Source organism: Rhinatrema bivittatum, chromosome 12, assembly GCF_901001135.1.
Source record: "Rhinatrema bivittatum chromosome 12, aRhiBiv1.1, whole genome shotgun sequence".
Taxonomy (NCBI): domain Eukaryota; kingdom Metazoa; phylum Chordata; class Amphibia; order Gymnophiona; family Rhinatrematidae; genus Rhinatrema; species Rhinatrema bivittatum.
Window position 1 is genome coordinate 78,772,477 of NC_042626.1, and position 23,678 is coordinate 78,796,154.

Genomic DNA, 23,678 nt, shown 5'->3' on the forward strand with positions numbered 1-23,678 from the left:
AGCCAGTGTGTATGAATGATTGTATGAGAGAGAGCATGTGCCAGTGAGAGCCTGTGTGTATGAATGATTGTATGAGAGAGAGCATGTGCCAGTGAGAGCCAGTGTGTATGAATGATTGTATGAGAGAGAGCATGTGCCAGTGAGAGCCTGTGTGTATGAATGATTGTATGAGAGAGAGCATGTGCCAGTGAGAGCCTGTGTGTATGAATGATTGTATGAGAGAGAGCATGTGCCAGTGAGAGCCTGTGTGTATGAATGATTGTATGAGAGAGAGCATGTGCCAGTGAGAGCCAGTGTGTATGAATGATTGTATGAGAGAGAGCATGTGCCAGTGAGAGCCAGTGTGTATGAATGATTGTATGAGAGAGAGCATGTGCCAGTGAGAGCCAGTGTGTATGAATGATTGTATGAGAGAGCATGTGCCAGTGAGAGCCTGTGTGTATGAATGATTGTATGAGAGAGAGCATGTGCCAGTGAGAGCCTGTGTGTATGAATGATTGTATGAGAGAGAGCATGTGCCAGTGAGAGCCTGTGTGTATGAATGATTGTATGAGAGAGAGCATGTGCCAGTGAGAGCCTGTGTGTATGAATGATTGTATGAGAGAGCATGTGTCAGTGAGAGCCTGTGTGTATGAATGATTGTATGAGAGAGAGCATGTGCCAGTGAGAGCCTGTGTGTATGAATGATTGTATGAGAGAGAGCATGTGCCAGTGAGAGCCTGTGTGTATGAATGATTGTATGAGAGAGAGCATGTGCCAGTGAGAGCCTGTGTGTATGAATGATTGTATGAGAGAGCATGTGCCAGTGAGAGCCTGTGTGTATGAATGATTGTATGAGAGAGAGCATGTGCCAGTGAGAGCCAGTGTGTATGAATGATTGTATGAGAGAGAGCATGTGCCAGTGAGAGCCTGTGTGTATGAATGATTGTATGAGAGAGAGCATGTGCCAGTGAGAGCCAGTGTGTATGAATGATTGTATGAGAGAGAGCTTGTGCCAGTGAGAGCCTGTGTGTATGAATGATTGTATGAGAGAGAGCATGTGCCAGTGAGAGCCTGTGTGTATGAATGATTGTATGAGAGAGAGCATGTGCCAGTGAGAGCCTGTGTGTATGAATGATTGTATGAGAGAGCATGTGCCAGTGAGAGCCTGTGTGTATGAATGATTGTATGAGAGAGAGCATTTGCCAGTGAGAGCCTGTGTGTATGAATGATTGTATGAGAGACAGCATGTGCCAGTGAGAGCCTGTGTGTATGAATGATTGTATGAGAGACAGCATGTGCCAGTGAGAGCCTGTGTGTATGAATGATTGTATGAGAGAGAGCATGTGCCAGTGAGAGCCTGTGTGTGTGTGAGAAAGAGAAATGCATGTGAGAATGAGAACCTGACTGTGTGTTTGAGGGAAGAAGATGGAGAGAAAAGAAACAGAAAAAAAGGCAATATAAAAGGAATTGGCAAAAAAATAAGAAAGGGAAGGTGGAAAAAAAAGCCTGTGACCAACCAATTAGAAAACTAAGATCAGACAGCAAAGGCAAAAAAAAAATAAAAAAATTACTTTTTAGTGATTGGCACATGTAATCTTTGGGAATGTGCAAGAATAGCACTTTCTCTACGGATCTCACAATGTACGAGATGAGCATGGAGAAAGTGAAAGCCCACGGGGCCTGCACAGAGGAGGCAGCAGAATGGGCTTCAGTGTCAGTAGCAGCAATCGGCAGCTCCCCAATAGCCATGTGGCAGCAGTGATAGTGGCAGCAGAGGAATGAGAGAGGTTCTGAGGTTGCTGGCAAAAGAGAGGGGGGTCTGCCTTTAATGTGTGCATGTGAATGAATGGGACTCTGCATGGGGGTGTATGTGTGTGAATGCATGGGTGCCTGCCTGGGGTCTGTGTGTGTGAGAATGAATGTGTGCATGCCTGGGGGATGGGGAGGGAGTGGTGTGAAAATGAATGGGAGCCAATAAAAGAAACCGGCTGACAGATGAAGTTTGTAACGCTTGCTTGGACTTGAAGTGTACGAAATACCAACCTTCAATTGAAGATTTAGTTAATGAAATTCAGCAACAAAAAAGTCACTAAGCAGGTAAGGTAAAGAATTATTTGTTTTTGCTTTATTAATAAATACAGTACATATATTAAAATTATAACTTTGTTATTGATTAGAGCTACAAATATTACAAAATTATGGATTTTTCTAGAAGTGACACACCACCCGAGTTATGCTCGGTTTTTTTATGAATTTTGACACACTGAGCTCAAAAGGTTGGCCATCACTGGCCTAATGTATACTATCTCCTGGGCTGCCTTAAGAGACTACTGTTGAGTGTTACCATCAAGGACTTGTTCCAGAACTCTGCATATACTGTCTACTCACTGTCTTAGTTTCTCTAAAGCTCAGCCACCCTGGGATCGCTGTTCCAATACCTGAGAGACTACAGCCCAGCCAGGCGCTTCCAGGTCACTACTGCCACCTTTGGTGGTTTAATATATTGCTTCTAAGAAGTCTTTGTTGTTTAACATCAGTGAGTCTGTATCTATCTCTCGGAGCGTTCCCTGGAACCAGGCACTTGCTCCTCAAGGGCCTAATGCATACCAACTCCTGGGCTGCCTTAAGAGACTATTGTGTGAGTGTTACCATCAAGGACTTGTTCCAGAACTCTGCATATACTGCCTACTCACTGTCTTAGGTTCTCTACAGCTCAGCCACACTGGGATCGCTGTTTCAATACCTGAGGGACTACAGCCCAGTCGGGCGCTTCCAGCTCACTACTGCCACCTCTGGTGGTTTACTATATTGTCTAATAAAAGAACTAGTGTGTGTCTGTCTCCTACACTAAGCCTGTCCATTGGTCCCTCTCAGGATTTCCCCGAGGGCGTGGTCACCTGCCACTGGTCCAAGGATCCACCCACAACTATTCTAAATAACTACCGATTGCTAATACCAGCTTTAACAACAAAGCTTTCTGACAGATTGCTAATTCCCAGCTTTCTCTACAGAGCTTTGACAACAGATTGCTAACTCCTCACGGAGTCTCTGACAGATTGCTAACTCCTAACAGAACTTCTGACAGATTGCTAATTCTGTAAGGAGAACACATCAGATTGCTAACTCCTCACAGAGTCGATGCCACGTACGACCGTGCATCGATTTTCGCAGTCTGATTGCCATTACCATCCGAACTCTTTGACCACCTACAGGGAGCCCGGATCTTCTCAAAGCTAGATCTCCATGGGGCCTACAACTTAATCCGGATATGTAAGGGCGACGAATGGAAGAGCCTTTAAAACCCAGGATGGCCACTATAAATATCTGGTCATGCCGTTTGGACTTACTAACACCCCTGTCGTCTTCCAAAACCTTATGAACGAGGTATTCCGAGATCTCCTCTATGAGTGCGTGGTGGTCTGCCTGGATATAGAAACATAGAAATGACGGCAGAAGAAGACCAAACGGCCCATCCAGTATACTCCAAATGGTATACTCCAGGAATCTACACGTCCATTGGCAACATGTCGCTCAAGTACTTCAACGTCTGAGGGATAACCATCTCTATGCTAAGTTGGAGAAATGCATACCTTCCTAGGGTATATTATTTCCAACTGCGGCTTCCAGATGGACCCTGCTAAACTGAAGTTATACAGGAGTGGCCCCAACCCAGCAGGCTATGAGCCCTTCAACGCTTCTTCGGCTTTGTGAATTATTATCGTAGTTTCATTCAGAACTTCTCCAAGCTGGCTGCACCTCTCACAGCCCTCACCCGCAAGGGGGCGAATGTCAAGACTTGGCTCGTCGAAGCAGAAGAAGCTTTCCAGTCTCTCAAGAGATCTTTATTGCAGAAACCTTATTTCCGGCACCCAGATCCCAGGCTTCAATTCACGATGGAGGTTGATGCCTCCTCTGAGGGTGTAGGAGCAATCCTCAGCCAGCACGACTCGAATGGAACTCTACACCCTTGCTCCTTCTTTTCAAAGAATTTCTCCCCAGCGGAATGAAACTACTCTATAGGTGACAAGGAGCTTTTAGCTATCAAGCTCGCATTTGAGGAGTGGCGCCAGTGGCTGGAGGGGGCACAACACTGTATCTCGGTTTACACAGACCATAAAACTTTGGTACATCTACAACAAGCCCAGTGCCTTAACCCCCGCCAAGCTCGTTGGGCTCTCTTTTTCACTCGATTCCATTTTGAGCCCCACTACCGACTGGCCAGCAAGAATCTTAGGGCAGATGCCTTCTCCCGTTCCTTCTCTGCTGAGGATCATGAGGAACCAATCCAACACATCCTAGACCCAGCTTGCATCGTCCTCTCCGCCACCCAGACCATTCCTCCGGGAAAGACTGTGGTCCCGAAGAGGCTCCGTAACAAGATCCTAGCCTGGGCCCATGACTCCCACGTCACCGGCCATCCTGGACGGGCTCGGACTCAAACTCTTCTCCAACAGTTTTACTGGTGGCCCGAGATGTGTAAGGACATCCGAGCACATGTTGACTCTTGCCCCACCTGTGCGCAACATAAGACCCCTGTGGGGAAGCCCTGGGGCTTACTACAGCTGCTACCGGCCCCTAAGGATCCCTGGGCACACATCTCCATCATGGATCTCCCTGCCTCTGAGGGTAACACGGCAATCTGGATGGTGGTCGACCGCTTTTCTAAAATGGCGCACTTCACTCCTTTACCAGGCCTTCCCTCGGCCCCCCAACTAGCTCAGTTGTTCATACAACATGTCTTCCGTCTCCATGGTTTGCCGCATTACATCACTTCCGACCGAGGCCCTCAGTTCACTGATAGGTACTGGCAAAACCTTTGCAAGAAATTTCGTATCTCCCTGGACTTCACTACCGTATACCACCCACAAGCCAGTGGTCAGGCAGAATGAACCAATCGTACCCTGAAGCAATTCCTAAGATCCTATGTCAACACCCGCCAAGACGACTGGGCCTGCCTCCTTCCCTGGGCTGAGTTTTCCCACAATTCACACCCCTGTACCGCCATCGGAGCATCACCCTTCCGAATCGTTTATGGGAAACAACCTATTCCTTCTCTACCTTTCCCCTTGTCTATCCCCTTTCCTGCAGCTCAGATGATGGCAGTAAAACTAAAAGGACTTTGAACCCACACCCAGCAGATGCTTCGAGAGACGGCACAGTCGGCCAAGAAATTTGCTGACCCATCACCGGAGACCGGCCCCCAAGTCCGACAAGGGGAGAATGTGTGGCTCAGCACCCGGCACATTTGCCTCAAGGTTCCATCTGTGTGCCTGGCTCCACGGTACATTGGCCCCTTCACAGTGCTTCGACAGCTAGGCCCTGTGACATATCAACTTCGCTTGCCACTTCCCTGAAAATTCATAATTCTTTCCATGTGTTCCTCCTAAAGCCTCTTGTTCTCTCTTGGCCCTCTCGGAGAGTTCCCGAAGCCCCGCAACTGATCGCTGAGGACAAGACCACATAACAAGTCCACGAGGTCCTTGATGTCAGGAAGCGAGGCCGCAAATGGGAGTACCTTCTAGCCTGGGAGGGCTTCGGCCCCGAGGAAAATCCTTGGGAGCCATCCACCAGTATCCTTGATAGGAATCTTATCAATCGGTTCTACAAGGATCATCACAGGAAGCCCAGACCTTCAAGGGGGAGGCCTAAAGGGGGGGTACTGTTATGTCTGCCGGCCACGGCTCCCTGTGAACGGCCTCCTTCACTCACTACTGCAATGCTGCTTCCTCGGGGCCGGACACGCTGGCGGCGGCGGCCAGCCGCTCTCAGGTCGCTCCCTCGCAGCTTCTGCTGTCACACTGGTAGGCCTTGCTGCTGGGGCCTTCCTGATGCGCAGGGTGTGCTCAGCACGGGCCCCTCCCCTGCTGGGAGTCTCTAGGTCTGCGCATCTCTGCACAGAATTTAAAGGGACTACGGCAGGAAATGGCTACAGCCTGGCTTGCAGACCTTGCCTTGGCTTCTTGCTTTCTAGGTTCTGTATCCTGATCCTCCCTGGAGGATCTCTCCAGCGTTCCTGTTCTGTCTGACGTCTTCTGGAATTCGACCCTCGCTTGGAACCACGACTACGAGTAATGCCACCCGTCCTGACCCACACCTGGTAATCCAACTCCGAGACCTGCTGCCTGCTCCGCCCTTCACCTATGACTCTACCGAGTCCTCATACCAGCTTCCAGACCCAGTCCTAGCTTCATCTCCTCGTCTTCCAGAGACCCCATGTAAGTCCAGCCGGCCCCGGTACCTAAGGGCTGAACCTGAGGGGAACGCGGGCTGGTAGTGGTGAAGCTCCAGCAGGGTCTCTGCTCCATCCCGGCCTCACCTACCAACGGTGGGGACCTGTGGGGGTTTCCTCCACAGGTGGCGCCAACTCCACCTCAGGCAAGGGGTCCGCCCTCCAAAGCGCAACAGTGGTCAGGGCAGGTAGTGAGCAGAGTATATCCAGGTCCAAGCAATGGGTCAAGGTAGACAGTGAGAAGACTGTGTCTGGATCCAGGCCACAGCTGAAGCAGGCAGTAAGCAAGGACAAAGTCAGAATCCACAGCAGAGGTCAGAACTGGAGAATTAGGCCAAGACAAACAGGACACCAAGGGAAAAGACAGGGCAGGATGAACCAGACAAGACAAGGGAGACGGGCAAGGAATGAACAAGGTAAAGGAATGGACAAGATGAGGACCAGGGCACAAGAAGGCAAGGCAAAGGCACGAACGAAGCAACTTGAATTGCAGATCAGGTGGGCCTGTTGCTGAGGCAGTGTCTGGAAGTGCGGCTACGGTTTAAATACCCAGCCCGCACTCATGTCATCTCTGATCAACGCTGCCAGTTTCCCGCTGTGGGGTCTATTAAAGGTGTGCTAAGGTGTGAGCGCCTAGAGAGTGGCGCGCTGTGTCTGGAAGGAGCCAGCGATGGCATTCCTGCCACGAGGAGAGTGTAGACTCTGCATTGAGTGGGTTGGCAGCTGAGCAGGGTGAGTGTGGTCAGTTGTGAGACCAATCTGTGACCAGCCAAACGTTACACAGTGGTGGCATAAGAATTTTTTTGATGGTTGAAACTTCATTTGAAAAAGCCAAATGTTCCCCAGGAGAATGATCTTTCTGAGCGTCCATCTTATCACACGGCTGGAGATGGCTGTATTTACATACGGGCATCTCCTGATAGCACCAGTCGCAGAGGGGTGCAGGTTCCCCTGAATGTTCCACATCATTAAGTGGAATTTGAGAGAGCCTTAGTTTTTTCAGTTATTTTTCAAGTTTTTTGCTTTCTGTACAGTCTTTGCTTGAGGCTATTTTCTTTTTCATGTAAAGTAATAGATTTTGATAAATGCTTATACTTCTTAGTTTATATTATCTTCTGACCATAAGAGGAATGAACAGGCAGGTTTAATATTTTCCATTTGTGTAATGCTAGCATTACTGTCATCTGCAAATTTTGTTTTGCTGGTACTTTTTCTTTTTTTTTTAATTTCAAGACACTTCACAATGTCATTTTTCTTGCATGAAAATAACTGCCACTGTTGTTATCCTGGTGCCTCCTGCAATAGGGGCTGATCTCATTTTATTGTAAATCAGAAGAGACTGAGGAGTTTCATAGTAGGTGTTACTCCTAAACCAGTGGCTGTTCCTTAAACTTGCACCGATTCTGAACAGTGCTGCTCAGGCAATTATTACCACATCAGACATTCCTTGGTGATACTGTTGACAATTGTAGCCAAAATAAGTCTTGTCAAAAATTGTCAGCTGTGAAGATATTGCCATGTTCATTAAGTTTTACTGAAGAGCCCTTCACAAATCACTGCAAGGAGAGTGCCTGGAATGTGTCTTAACCCTTTCAAGACTACCACAGAAATGGAGCGCAAGAAGAGAGGATTGAGGTCATCTAACCCTATAGCTAACCAACAATCTCAAGACTGTGTTACACTTTTTAGTTATGTCCTCACTCGATTACTGTAATGTGTTATACATAGGATTACTATATACCTTGTTACATGTGTAGTGGTCAGTTCAAAATGTGGCAACTCGGTTTACTTCGGGTGTGTCTATACGCAGGCATATTTTCCCTATCTTATATAAGATGCATTGATTGCCTATTATGTGGCAGGTAAAATTTAAAAAGTTAACCCTAGAATATAAAGGCTTCTATGGCCTTGTTCTGGAAAGTGCTGTGTTAAAAAGTTCCCAGCCTATTTAAGAACATAAGAACATGCCATACTGGGTCAGACCAAGGCCAATCCAGGCCATAAGAACCTGGCAAGTACCCAAAAACTAAGTCTATTCCATGTTACCGTTGCTAGTAATAGCGGTGGCTATTTTCTAAGTCAACTTAATTAATAGCAGGTAATGGACTTCTCCTCCAAGAACTTATCCAATCCTTTTTTAAACCCAGCTACACTAACTGCACTAACCACATCCTCTGGCAACAAATTCCAGAGTTTAATTGTGCGTTGAGTGAAAAAGAACTTTCTCAGATTAGTTTTAAATGTGCCACATGCTAACTTCATGGCGTGCCCCCTAGTCCTTCTATTATCCGAAAGAGTAAATAACTGATTCACATTAACACGTTCTAGACCTCTCATGATTTTAAAGACCTCTATCATATCCCACCTCAGCTGTCTCTTCTCCAAGCTGAACAGTCCTAACCTCTTTAGTCTTTCCTCTTAGGGGAGCTGTTCCATCCCCTTTATCAATTTGTTCGCCCTTCTCTGTACCTTCTCCATCGCAACTATATCTTTTTTGATATACGTGAATGGCTGGTTTTGGTTTTTGTTTTTTTAGAAGTTCCAAGCCTATCGAACACCTTTCCCGAATAGTTGAAGAACAAAACATCCCTTGTAAAGTATCATAAATTAGTGAAAACTGTCCTGTTCCAGCAGGCCTTTTGAAGCCAGTAGGGCATACCGTTATAACCTGATGAAAAGATTATTGGTATTGGTCTGTTATTCTTACCTGTGTCTAGCGGAAATGCCAGTGGGAGGACTTTTACCATCTGTGGCTGGCTCTGACTACCTGTCATCTGTCTGCTGTCCTCACTGGGTAATTTCTATCTGGCTTGCTGTGTCCATCTTGTCTCAGCTTCCTGTTTCAGACAGTCACAGGTCTCTAGCTCCTGGTGCTTTGGATGCCTGTCTCCTGCTGAAGTCATCAGCAGTAGACATGAAATCTAGGGGCAATGCCGAAGGCATATGCGCTGGGCATGCATGCACTCTGTTGTATGACATAGGAGCCTGCCTTTGGGGCTGATGCAATTATGTGCGCTGAAAGCGGGCGCTGACTTTTCAGCACCCGCTTTTTTAACGCACACATGGCACCCACAAGGCTTATTAGTAATCCTAAGAACATAAGAACATGCCATACTGGGTCAGACTAAGGATCCATCAAGCCCAGCATCCTGTCTCCAACAGTGGCCAATCCAGGCTATAAGAACCTGGCAAGTACCCAAAAACTAAGTCTATCCCATGTTACTGTTGCTAGTAATTTCCTGGAGTGCCCCCTAGTCCTTCTATTATCCGAAAGAGTAAATAACCAATTCATATTTACCCATTCTAGACCTCTCGTGATTTTAAACACCTCTATCATATCCCCCCTCAGCCGGCTGTTCTCAAACAGTCCTAACCTCTTTAGTCTTTCCTCATAGGGGAGCTGTTCTACCCCCTTTTATCATTTTGGTCGCTCTTCTCTGTACCTTCTCCAGTGCAACTATATGTTTTTTGAGATGCGGCGACCAGAATTGTACACAGTATTCAAGGTGCGGTCTCACCGTGGAGCAATACAGAGGCATTATGACATTTTCCGTTGTATTCACCATTCCCTTTCTAATAATTCCCAACATTCTGTTTGCTTTTTTGACAGCCACAGCACACTGAACCGACGATTTCAATGTGTTATCCATTATCGGGCCGATACAATAAACCGAGCGGGAGAACCGGCGAGCACCTACTCTCCCGACGCGCGCCCAGGCCACTCTCCTGGGCACGCGATTCACTAAGCAAGGTTATGCAAATTAGGGCCCGCAGTAATAAGGAGGCGCTACGGACAGAAGCGCTTATTGACAGAAGCGGCGGCTTTCAGCGGGTTTGACAGCACAGGCTTAATTTTACTGGCATCTGTTGTCGAACCCACTGACAGCCATGGGTTCGGAAAATGAACGCTGGCAAAATTGAGTGTCCGTTTTCCAACCCGCGGGCAGATTTTTTTTTTTTTTTTTTTTAGATTTTTAATTTTTTTTTTATTTTTGGGGCCTCTGACTTAATATCGCTATGATATTAAGTCAGAGGGTGTACAGAAAAGCAGTTTTTTCTGCTTTTCTGTACACTTTCCTGGTGCCGACTTGTTGCATGTTGTAGGCGCTATTAGTTTCGGGGGGGTTGGCCGCGCGTTTTCCATGTGCTATTACCCCTTACTGTATAAGGGGTAAAAATAGCGCGTCAAAAACGCGTGGCCAAATGGGGACGCGCACCATACTGCATCGGCCTGTATGACGCCTAGATCTTTTTCCTGGGTGATAGCTCCTAATATTTATTTTATTTATTTAAGGTTTTTATATACCGGCATTCATGATAAAATCACATCATGCTGGTTTACATTAAAACAGTGGTGCATAGAAAGAAAAAACAAACTGGAACTGTAGTGCGGAAGAAAGCAGTTACAAAAAACAGGGATGCTTAAACTGGGAGAGGAAGGAAAAAGAAAAGGTTAATAGCATTTTAAATATTTACAACGAACAGTTAAATGAGCTGGTTGTGTTATAGAACTTGAAGTTGAAGGACATTAGCTGGAGTCTGGGAAAGCTTGTTTGAAGAGCCAAGTCTTAAGTCTCTTCCTGAAGGTTGGGAGGCAGGGTTCCTGTCTTAGGTCTGGGGGGATGGAATTCCATAAAGGGGGACCGGCGGTAGAGAGGGCCCGATCTCTCAAGGTAATATGTCTAGTGGCTTTGGTTGAAGGAACCTGGAGTGAACCTCTATATGCGTCTCTGGTAGGTCTTGAAGAATTGTGTAAGAGGAGAGGAATTTGCAGGTTGATAGAAGTATGTTGATGAATGATTTCAGCTCCATCACTGGATGCAGCTCCATCACTGCTCTCTACATTAATGGTGGGGGTGGAAGGGAAATAGAACCAAGAGTTAAGAGAAAATAAGTATGAGAGAAAAAAATGTGTGAAGCTTGCTGGGCAGACTGGATGGGCCGTTTGGTCTTCTTCTGCCGTCATTTCTATGTTTCTATGTTTCTATGTAGATAACGGAGATGGATTTATAGAGAATTCTGAAGTGCACTGGCAGCCAATGAAGGCTTTTTAGGATAGGGGAGATGTGATCTCTTCTTCTGGTGTTTGCTAATATTCGTGCTGCCGCATTTTGTACCATCTGAAGCGGTTTGGTATAGGAGGAAGGGAGACCTAGTAGGATAGAATTGCAATAGTCTAACTTTTGAGAAACTAATGCCTGAAGAATTGTTCTAAAGTCCTGCAAGTGAAAGAGAGGTCTTATCCTTTTCAAGACTTGGAGTTTGTGAAAACAGTCTTTGGTAGTTTTGTTGATAGAAGTTTTCAAATTCATCCGATTGTCAATTAAAACTCCAAGGTCTCTCAGTTGCGTGGATTGTGGGATGCCAGGGTGAGTGGAAGTGATGTTACTGTTCTCGGGAGAGATGAGCAGGAGTTCGGTTTTGGAGGAATTTAATACTAAGTTTAGACTAGTGAGGAGGAGTTTGATTTGTTGGTGGTAGTTTTCCCAGTGATCTAGTGTTTTCAAGTATGTGTCTTTAACAGGGATTATTATCTGAATATCGTCCGCATATAGAAAATGTTTTAGATTGAGGCTGGAGAGGAGCTGGCATAGCGGTAAGAGATAGATGTTAAAGAGCGTAGGGGACAGAGAGGAACCCTGTGGGACTCCTACGGTTGAATTGTTAAGTGATGATTCTTTGTTTTGGATTTTAACCTTGTAGCCTCTGTTGTTGAGAAATGTTTTGAACCAATTAAGTGTGGCGCCAGTAATTCCTATTGTCGCCAACTGATTTATGAGGATGGAGTGATTGACAGTGTCAAACGCTGCCGAGAGGTCCAGTAGAATCAGTAGAAATGATTGTCCTTTGTCGAGGACAATGATGAGGTAGTCTGTCAGGGAAATGAGGAGTGATTCTGTGCTAAAGGCTTTGCGGAACCCATGTTGGGAGGGGAATAGGAGATTATTATCTTCTAAGTAGTCTGAAAGTTGAGTGTTCACTAATTTTTCCATGAGTTTTGCTATGAAGGGCAGGTTGGCGATCGGGCGGAAGTTATTTGGGTCTTTAGGATCCAGATTGGGTTTTTTTAGGAGTGGTTTGAGAGAAGCCAATTTAAGGTCCTCTGGGTAGAGTCCTTGGGAGAGAGAACAATTAATGATGTCCGCCAGAATTTTGGAAATGGAGTCTGGAATTGTCAAGAGGAGTTTCGTAGGAATATGGAACCTAACATTGTGTAACTACAGCAAGGGTTATTTTTCCCTATATGCATCACCTTGCACTTATCCACATTAAATTTTATCTGCCATTTGGATGCCCAATTTTCCAGTCTCACAAGGTCTTCCTGCAATTTATCACAATCCGCTTGTGATTTAACTACTCTGAATAAATTTGTATCATCTGCAAATTCGATTACCTCACTTGTCGTATTCCTGTCCAGATCATTTATAAATATATTGAAAAGTATGGGTCCCAATACAGAGGAACTCCTCATCCCACTCCCTTCCACTGAGAAAATTGTCCATTTAATCTTACTCTCTGTTTCCTGTCTTTTAGCCTGTTTGTAATCCTCGAAAGGACATTTCCTCCTATCCCATGACTTTTTACTTTTCCTAGAAGCCTCTCATGAGAAACTTTGTCAAACACTTTCTGAAAATCCAAATACATTACATCTACCAGTTCACCTTTATCTACATGTTTATTAACTCCTTCAAAAAAGTGACGCAGATTTGTGAGACAAGACTTGCCTTGGGTAAAGCCATGCTGAATTTGTTCCATTAAACCATTTCTTTCTATATGTTCTGTGATTTTGATATTTAGAACACTTTCCATTATTTTTCCTGGCACTGAAGTCAGGCTAACTGGTCTGTAGTTTCCCGGATCACCCCTGGAGCCCTGTTTAAATAATGGGGTTACATTAGCCACTCTCCAGTCTTCAGGTACAATGGATGATTTTAATGTTAGGTTACAAATTTTTACTAATCTGAAATTTCATTTTTTAGTTCCTTCAGAACCCTGGGGTATATACCATCTGGTCCAGGTGATTTACTACTCTTCAGTTTGACAATCAGGCCTACCACATCTTCTAGGTTCACTATGATTTGGTTCAGTCCATCTGAATCATTACCCATGAAAACCTTCTCTGGAACGGGAATCTCTCCAACATCCTCTTTAGTAAACACAAGGGGATAATCACTTCCCTTTTCTAGAAAAGGGAAGTGATTATCCCCTTGTACAGGTCCTAGGTGAGGCCTCACCTGGAGTACTGTGTTCAGTTCTGGAGACCGTATCTACAAAGAGACAGAGACAAGATTGAAGCGGTACAGAGAAGGGCGACCAGAAAGGTGGAGGGTCTTCATCGGATGTCATACGAGGAGAGATTGAAGAATCTAAATATGTACACCCTGGAGGAAAGGAGGAGCAGGGGTGATATGATTCAGACTTTCAGATACTTGAAAAACTTTAACGATCCAAAGACAACAACAAACCTTTTCCGTCAGAAAAAAATCAGCAGAACCAGAGGTCACGAGCTGAGGCTCCAGGGAGGAAGACTAAGAACCAATGTCAGGAAGTGTTTCTTCACGGAGAGAGTGGTGGATGCCTGGAATGCCCTTCCGGAGGAAGTGGTGAAGTCCAAAACTGTGAAGGACTTCAAAGGGGCATGGGATAAACACTGTGGATCCATCAAGTCTAGAGGACGTGTATAAAGAGGAGGCAGCAAAACACTGCACAGAGCGGCAGTAACCACAGAGGCATTCACGCAGCGGGATGCCAGTGGTTGGTGTTCCACCTTCAAGGAGCGGAAGGATGGAGGGCTGCCATCTCCAAAAAAAAAAAACAGGGGTGGGTAAGAGTATGTAAAATTAACGGTGAGGTCATAGGCTATAGGTATTGCCAATTATTAGGCTTGTTCAATATTTGTTGATAGTTAATGAGGCTCTCGCGGAAATGGGGCTACTACCTGGAGATAATACCCTTGTTCAGTGTACATACAAAAGGTTGATGAGACTCCATCATAGCTCTGGGCTTCAATGGCAAGAAGTAATGTGGAAGAAAAATTAAAAAAATTTTGTATTCACAGGGAAGCGAGGTGTAGCTGGGCCGATACTTTACTTTCAATGCATGACCAGTGTAGCTCTCTGCTTCGGCGATGGAGAGAGTCTGATACTCTTTCAACGCATGGCTCTCTGCTTCAACGGCAGGGGGAGTGTGGAAGGGAGGATCTGAGTGTGGACGGCAACCAACGGAGTTTGGATCGTATAGTCTGGGTGGACAGGGGCAGGGATGTGGCATGCTTGTTGCAAAGGTTGCTACCCCTAATTGAGCTGGATGTTCACTTGGATGCAGATCCGGCGATGCTCTCTACATTGGTGGTTGGGTGGAGGGGAAATAGGGCTGGAGGGTACTGGAAGCCAAGAGTAACAGGTGGGAGAGAGAAAAAGGAAGAAAAAAAAAAAGATAAAGTGCGTAGCTTGCTGGGCAGACTAGATGGGCCGTTTGGTCTTCTTCTGCCGTCATTTCTACGTTTCTATGTTTCTATAACACCGAAGTAATCGTTTAATCTTTCCTTGATGGCCTTATCTTCTCTAAGTGCCCCTTTAACTCCTCGATCATCTAACGGTCCAACTGACTCCCTTACAGGCTTTCTGCTTCGGATATATTTTAAAATGTTTTTACTGTTAGTTTTTGCCTCTACACCCAACTTCTTTTCAAATTCTCTCTTAGCCTGTCTTATCAATGTCTTACATTTAACTTGCCAATGCTTATGCATTATCCTATTTTCTTCTGTTGGATCCTTCTTCCAATTTTTGAATGAAGATCTTTTGGCTAAAATAGCCTCTTTCACCTCACCTTTTAATCATGCCAGTAATTGTTTTGCCTGCCTTCCACCTGTCTTAATGTGTGGAATACATCTGGACTGTGCTTCTAGGATGGTATTTTTTAACAATGTCCACATCTGTTGCACACTTTTTACCTTTGAAACTGCTCCTTTCAGTTTTTTTCTATTTTTCTCATTTTATCAAAGTTTCCCTTTTGAAAATGTATCGCTTCTTATGACTGATAAGCATATGGAGGCACCATATGAAGTTTTAGTTTTAAGATCTCCAATCTTTAACATTTGCCTATTCTGCTGTTGTCCTAGTTGCCTTAATTATAACTGTTCACTAGTTTGCGCTGGTAAGATGCTTTCACCCATATTACACGTTTGACTTATGTGCTGTAAAGCGGTTGCTTAGATGGCCTGAATGCCAATGGTGAAAGCATAAGCTTATTGATAACCTTGTGGAGTACAGAAACGACCTTTCCAAATATTCTGCTTTGGTCAGAAAGAGCAAGAAGGATTATTTTTCACAAACTATTCATTTTGTTGGAGCAAATATTTGTGAATTGTTTGGCATATTACAACAGCTCACTCAGAGTTCTTCTAGATCGTGTTCTAAGGGGCTAGAAAATACCTGCTAGTGAAAAACGTATTTCATTCTTCACAAAGAAAATTGCCGATTATATGTGCACAGTTTGACCAGGATATGCATTCTTTTTCTAATTTTTCATGCTGGAAAACCAGTTTGGGACGAGTTTAATCTACGGTAATTCATATTTCAAGTTTCTTCATGTCCATTAAACTTATGTGCAACCTCACTGCTCAAGTTCCTGGGCGATGACTTAGCTCCTATGACACAAATTATCAACTTATCTTTGCAAGAGGATGATTTGCCTTCATTACTGAAACGGGCCTCTGTACGTCCAATTTTCAAGAAAGAGTCTCACTCCATCTGTTTTCGCAACTATTGCCCAATCTCCTCCCTTCCATTTCCAACAAAGGTAGTGGAAGCAGTGGTTTTAGAGCAGTTGAATATATAGAGGAACATTCACCTTTAGATACCCCTCAATATAGGTTCTGCAGGAACTTTATCATTACTCTCAATGTTCGAACCAGTACAACATGGCTTTGAGGATGGGACTAGATACTTGCTGATTTTATTAGATATATTCTCAGCCTTCAACAGTCTAAACCATTCCATACTGTTAGCACATTTGCAGAATATTGGAATAACAGGAACAGTTTTCATTGGTTTTCTTCATATCTTGATAATTGGACACCCCAAGTAAGTATTGGAATTAGTGTATTCTCTTGGCATAAACTGTCCACAGGAGTTCCTCAGGGTTCAGCCCTATTGTCAATGCATTTCAATATTTACTTTGCATCGCTTTGCAAATTGCATCTGCTGTAAGATATATGCAGACGATATTCAGTTCTTTATTTTGGCCAAATATTCTTGCAACAATAAAATGGAGCTGCTAATCTTGAGTAGAACCCCTGTGGTCAACCCACTATCCAAACTTACATTTGATGAATGTAAAATTTTAATTAACCTGTATGTATGCAATTTAGGCATTACTCTTGAATCTGACTTATCTATGCAGATCTTCATTCCCAATGTGACCAGAGCTGCTCTTTTCAATTTGAGAATGTTAAGGCACTTGATGCCATTTTTGTCATCTGACAACTTCTGGATCACCTTACAAACCCTTATTTTCACAAGTTTAGACTACTGCAATTCCCTATTTCTTGATCTCCCTACATCAGTGCTTAAACCACTTCAAACTGTTAAAAATTCAGCAGTGTGTATATTAACTGGCACCAGGCTGCAGCAGCATATAATTCCAGTATTGAAGTCTCTCCACTGCTTTCCAATTCCAGTGGAGAATCTGTTTCAGAATTGCCAGATTCATTCACAAAAACTTGACAACACCTTTGAACTCCATTTTGTGGATTTATCACCCAGGTAGATCTTTATGATCTGCTAAACATAGGCTTTTGAAGATCCCTTTACTATGCCATGCGCAACTTGGCAAGATGAGTGACAGAATCTTTTCCATTGCCTGCCCAATCTTTTGAAACTTGCTACCTGAGTAGCTCCTGTTAATTACTTGTCAATTCAAGAAACAGTTAGAGACTTACTTATGTAATCTCACCTTGGGGAACTCTTAACATGTATGCAGCACTTTGCTTGGGTTGAATAGATGTTTTTGTATTATATGTAAGTTTCAGCAACCTCTGTAGATTTTTTAATTTATATTCTGCTTTTCACACTTTCTTTTCAGCACTTCAAAGCAGATTACATTCAGGTGCTGTAGGTATTTCCCTATCCCCAGAGGGCTTATAATCTAAGTTTGTACCTGAGGCAATGGAGAGTAAAGTGACTTGCCCAAGGTCACAAGGAGCAACAGCAGGACTTGAATGCTGATCTCCTGGTTCATAGCCCACTGCTCTAACCACTAGGCTACTCCTCCACTCCAGATTCCAGAAACCTTTTAGCTATGTAGGCAGCATGTTGTTTGGGTTGAATAGGTAGTCTTTTTGGTACTATATTTGTTTGATCAGTCTTTGTATCCATGATTGTTTTTTTTTATTTATCAGCCTTGAAATACTGTATTGTTTGTTATGTGATGTTTGAAAGATTGTGTATTATATTTGTATCCCACTATGAACAAAGGATATGTGCAGAATATTGGTATGGGTGGACTGTTTTTGTTTTAGGATCTAGGTTTTATGTATTCTAGTGGTTGGGAAGTCTGTCTGGGAGGCCTTTAGTCAGTTGTCATGTCCTGACCAAAGAGGACAGCAAGGACGTAGGTTTTGATGCTTATAAGTTTTATAGTTGTTGTATGTTTATGTAATAAGTTATTTGTTTTTTTATCTATGTTTAATTCTAAGATGTTTTTAGGAAACTTTTTTCATCTATCGTTTTAATTTGATGTTTAGTTTTATATTGTATTGTATGTTTATGGATGTTTTTATTGTAAACTGCCTAGAAAAGTTGATGGTATGGTCTAGAAATACCATAAATAAACCATGAAAATATTTATCTCAATTCCTGCATTCTGTGATTTGTACTGGTGATTGAGTGAGGTATAATATATTATACCTCACTCAAACCGGTGTGATATGTATATTATACAGGAACATCGGTATATAAAAACTAAAAAAAAAAAAAAAAATCTCACCATTTGGGATCAGATAGTGGATATTCTGTGGCAAATGCCTGCCCCACAGATGATCAAGATTGATCTTTCACTGACACTATATGGGGATCTAGAACTGACCCTTACATTATTTGTTTAGTCTTGATTATCTGCCTTTACAATTAACAGCACAAGGTGGGCTATAACAAAAACATAATAAACTACAAAAGTAAAACTAAACAGTAAAGACCAAAAAACACAATGCTTTTACTTCTCAAGAATCATTAAATCCTACCTGCAATTGATACTTCATAAGGTCTAAATGAGACATTTCACTGACACTGCTCAATGTCTAGAAAAATGCTTTTGAAGAAAGTATATGAAATGTAGAACAGTTCTAGAATACAAATAACCACAAGCACCTGACCTTTTATTGGAGATTGGATGCAAACCCTTAATTTGTACTAGAGACACAACGCATTGGGTTATTTCTAATTAGCTTCTAATTCATTGACCACTCTGTTTTTTTCAGACAAGAAGCTCCCGACACTCCCAGGGTTCCCAACCTGGCCTAGCAGATCAGGCAACTAAGCTTTCCTTTGCCTCTGCCGAGTCTCTTGAAACCATGTCAGAAGCTGAGCTACCCATTGGGTTCAACAGAATGAACCGCTTTAGGCAGAGTCTGCCTTTGTCCCGGTCCAGCAGCCAAACCAAACTCCGTTCTCCAGGTACATGCCTCGCCATCATAGACCAGCGATTTTTACAGTGCACTTGGCAGCTGTTCATTGTACGTATTGGTTTTTGAGGTTATCAACATTTGAAGTGGCAGTCGATAGATAAGGAATTTTATTCCTCAGGCTACCTAATTCTACATACAGAGAGGGACTGAATGGTTTGTATTATCTTTCTAACATCATGTGTCTCATCCTTCAGTTTCTGGACACTGTAAATACAGAATGTTATCACTTTCCTCAATGAACAACACTATATAATTGGATCCTACCCAAATCTAGCACAGAAGCAATCTGTTTGCAGAGAATGTCATTGTGGAAAAACATGGGGCATATATTATGGAAAATTATAAATCCATAGTTTTGTTTTTATATCATGTAGAAATCTAATATTTTCTTTAATGCCAAGAATTCCATTTAATCCAGGGCTGCTGCTGCCTCCTTCTATTGTTCTCAGTTTGATCTTGCAGATGAAGTGATGATGTGCACCTTGTAACATCAGGAGCCCGTTATTTTCCTAGCAATAGACTGTGATGTGTTTGATGTAACTTTTTACCTTCTATATAGTTTGATGTAACTTTTTACCTTCTATATAGTTGTTAATTGGTTTCCCCTGTTCTATTGTAAACTGGTACGATAAGACCGCGTCTTGAGTATCGGTATAGTAAAAGAATTTAAATAAATAAATAAATAAATGTGATATAAACACATGGGAGTCATGTTTTAGTGACTAGCCAGCCAGCAAAGTTAGTTGCATAAACCTATCCAGCTTTTCTTAGCTGGGAAATTCAGGGGCACAGGTGCACCGCTGAATATACCCAGCAATCTTTCAGTTAGCTGGATAAGTTTATCAGGCTAACTTTAAAGCAGCTCTTCAGCAGCCCTAAAGCTAGCTGGCTGTCAGGCCGATACAGTAAAAGTCGCGGGAGAGCGGGCGAGCGGCACGCGCACAGGTCACTCTCCTGTCATCTTGAATTTCTCTTTCTGAAGGTACATGTTTAGGGAGTGTAGGTCTAGAATGGGGAGAAGCCCCCCTGAGCATTTCAGAATGAGAAAGTATTGGGAATAATACCGAATTAATTTTGCTCTGAATAAGGGGTAAAGCTAGCGCGTCGAAAATGCGCATCCAACCCCCCCACCCCCCGAAACTAATAGCGCCCGCAACATGCAAATGCATGTTGATGGCCCTATTAGTTATAACCGCGCGATTCAGTAAGTAAAATGTGCAGCCAAGCCGCACATTTCACTTTCAGAAATTAGCGCCTACCCAAAGGTAGGCATTAATTTCTGCCGGCACCGGGAAAGTGCACAGAAAAACAGTAAAAACTTATTTTCTGTACACCCTCCAACATAATATCATGACGCTATTAAGTCAGAGGTCCCAAAAGTTAAAAATAATAAAAAAAAAAAAAAAAAATGTTTAATCGGCCCGCGGGTTGAAAACCGGACGCTCAATTACTGAATAAGGGGTAAAGCTAGCATGTTGAAAACACGCATCCAAACGCGGGTTAACAGTGCCCTCCGCCGGAGAGCACTGTACTGTATCGGCCTGTGTGTTAGCCAGATAACCCTGAAAATAGGCATTATCCAGCTAAGTTAGCTCGGCTATTCACGGGTTTTGGCCCACCACTGAATGCACCCGGCTATGTAGAAGTTAGCCTGATAAACTAATCCAGCTAACATTAGGGTAGCTCTTTGGCAGTCATAAAGTTAGCCAGTTATGTTAGCCAGATAATGCTGAAATTAATGTTATCTGGCTAACTTAGCTAAATAAGTGCAGTCTATCCCAGAATGCCCCTGGACCACCCCAGACTTATCTGGTTAACTCGTAAGAAAAGCAGCTAGATAAAGTTAACTGGCTAAGTCCAAGGTGGTCAGACCAGGATTTTAAATCCTGTGCTCTGTCCTGCTAAGTCCAAGACTGAAATGGACAAACCACTTTCAGTATTGACCCCATGATAGTTTCACTTCTGAAAAAAAACAAAAGAGGTAACTTGGGCTAGCGAGGGGAGAGTATTAATGAAAATAAGATGAGGACTAGGAACAGAAAATCCTTTTGCTTTCCATAGTTGTGTGAGAGTGGCAGTATTCCTTTAAGTGCATTTTGGGTTGGTCTCACGTGCCGGACTGATTCTTGCAGGCATCCTCTTCCTACAGTTTGGGGATGAAACAAGGCGCGTGCATATTACCCATGAGATCAGCAGTATGGATACGCTGCATGCCCTCATTGTGCACATGTTTCCTCAAAAACTCACTATGGGGATGCTGAAGTCCCCTAATACTGCCATCCTGATCAAGGACGAGTCACGCAATGTGTTCTATGAACTGGAAGATGTGAGGTGAGAAGGCGTCACTTTTGCTCTATTCCTGACAGACTCTGCTTTTCCTAAGTATACAGAGGCTTCATTTGAAGGACTCCATGGGGGAGAGTATGAGAAGAATATCTTTTAACATGCTGCATATCTATTTGTAACTTTTGTTGAAGGGGATAGATGGGTAAAGGTATTTTGTCCATAATCAGAGGAACATAATCCACTTTAAACTCCTCTTCCAGGAACTGCATTTCATTCCAAGAATATCTACATCCTCTGAGAAATGTTTTTGGCTCTTGTATGGGTGGAAAACATTCTGTAAATGTTGGTCATTGCTTTTTTCTTTTTTTTTTAATTTTCTAGGGATATCCAGGACAGAAGCATTATTAAGATCTATCGCAAGGAGCCCCTCTATGCCTCCTTCCCAGCCTCACACATTGCCAATGGGGATCTAAGAGTAAGTAGTGAATGCTGTTGGCTTGTGACATTCTGCAGACCCTCGGCTGTTTTACTGAAGCTTCTAGGTTGTGTCAATGGATGAAGTAATCTGATGCTGTTCATCTGAACATGTCTGAGAGAGGTGAATGGAGAAATGAAAAAAACAAGCAAGGAAGAAAGGGAAAAGTAGAGCTGAGAGGAAAATGGTGAACGGGAAGGGGGCACACAAAAAGGAAGCCAAAGTCAGGCACTGAGTGGAAGATGTGCCTGGAGAAAAGGGGGCAAATGGTAGAGACAGGAAGATTTGTGCCGTGCTCTCCAGTCACCCAGTATTCATTCACAGCTCTGGTCATGGCGTTTAGGAAAATGGATGGTACGAGGCTTGGCATTGGAGTAGTAGACATGATAATTAGAATATTCGTAGCTCCAAACTGCAGAGCTGCAGATGCCATTTACTTCAGATGTGTAGTAGAAATGGGAAGGTTTGGGAGGAACGATAGCTGGAGATAAAGCTGAAGGGGAAGAGGTTTTCCTACCCTACTGTACTTACCCCGGTTTGGCTTTGGATTTTGTAGTAATGAGCTGTGGAGGCTGTCTTCATTGTGGCTTTCATTTGTTTGATCTGCTCAGGGCCAGTGTAATCCCAGAATTTTCATCTGGAGTATTGTGGAAATAATTCTCATTTATGCAAGGAGGACTGAGATAGGTGCAAGCACGAAAACAATTACTAATGAGGGAGTGGCATAGGCAGTAATACGTCAATTCCATCTTGGGCTGAGCTGAGCTGAGCATGAATTGCATTTGGCGGTCTCAACTTGATCTGTCACCTAGAAATTATCGCATGTGATTTGTCACAGTTAATGTCTCTATGGAAAGGAGATGGAATTACCTGTGTATGTGTCTTAACTAGACTGTGTAAACTCCATGGAGCAGGGGCTGCTGTCTGTCCGTACAGCACGCACTATGAAAATGATCAGTAGTGCTGATACCTTGCCGCCCTGGAAGTAGGAGCGTTTCAGTTCTAGGAGCCAAGACACTCGGGGGAGAGAAGGTGTCAGTTTCCAAAAAAACCCTCAGTGCTTCACGTAGACATATATATTCAGCCACAGAGTGACTAGATAAGAGAGCTGGATACACCTATTGGGCATATTCAGCTGTGCCACTGAATATCCCTGGCTGTCTTAAAGCTTATTTTTATTTTATTTAGCATTTTTATATACCGATATTCAAGTAACAAAGTTACCAATCAAGTCGGTTTACATTACAACAATAACCATGACATGAGGGTGTCTTACAATAAACAGGATGATCGAATTTGGATATAACGAACTGGGTTTAACAGCAAAAAAGATAGGTAAGGAGACCAGAGAAGCCTAATGTTAGGAGGAGTGAAGATCAGCAAGTTAATAGTAGGGTAGGAGGTATCACGATTTAGCTACATCAGGTAAAAAGGGCGAGTGATTCTCTTAAGGAGTTATCAAAGACTAAAATTCTGGTGTGAAATCTAATGGGATTTAGAGTTAGGAGAAGGCTTGGTTGAACAACCAGGTCTTGAGTCTTTTTTTTTAAAGGTAGATGGGCATTGTATTAACTTGAGGTCTGGAGGAAGAGAGTTCCAAAGCTTGGGTCCAGCTGTGGAGAAAGCTCTTTTGCTTAATGATGTTTTGATCAGTGGGGCCTGTAGATTGTCTCTGTATGCTTGTCTAACTGGTCTGGAGGAGATGCGAGGTTGAAGTGGGAACCTGAGGTCCAGGGGGGTGATGTTATGAGTCGCTTTATGGATTGATGATAGAGCTTTGAACAGAATTCTAAATTTGATTGGGAGCCAGTGTAGGTTCTTCAGAATTGGTGTTATATGGTTTCTTTTGTTAGATTTGGTTAGAATCCTTGCTGTAGCATTTTGTAACATCTGTAAAGGTTTTATTGTGCTCGCGGGAAGGCCGAGTAGTAGTGAATTACAGTAGTCAATTTTAGCAAAAATGATTGCCTGTAAAACTGATCGAAAATCTTGGAAGTGGAGGAGGGGGTCTCAACCTTTTC

At 43.5% G+C, this 23,678-nt stretch overlaps 1 protein-coding gene across 2 annotated transcripts in view; it reads left to right on the forward strand.

Moving 5' to 3' along the window:
• Nucleotides 1-23,678, forward strand: part of SRCIN1 (SRC kinase signaling inhibitor 1) — a 390,348-nt gene that overhangs the window by 243,106 nt on the left and 123,564 nt on the right. For both annotated transcript variants that reach the window (XM_029572790.1, XM_029572789.1), the window contains 3 exons: nt 18,690-18,885; nt 21,029-21,227; nt 21,564-21,657. In XM_029572790.1, the coding sequence (XP_029428650.1) occupies nt 18,690-18,885; nt 21,029-21,227; nt 21,564-21,657 (489 nt within the window). The remainder of the gene's footprint in view (nt 1-18,689; nt 18,886-21,028; nt 21,228-21,563; nt 21,658-23,678) is intronic.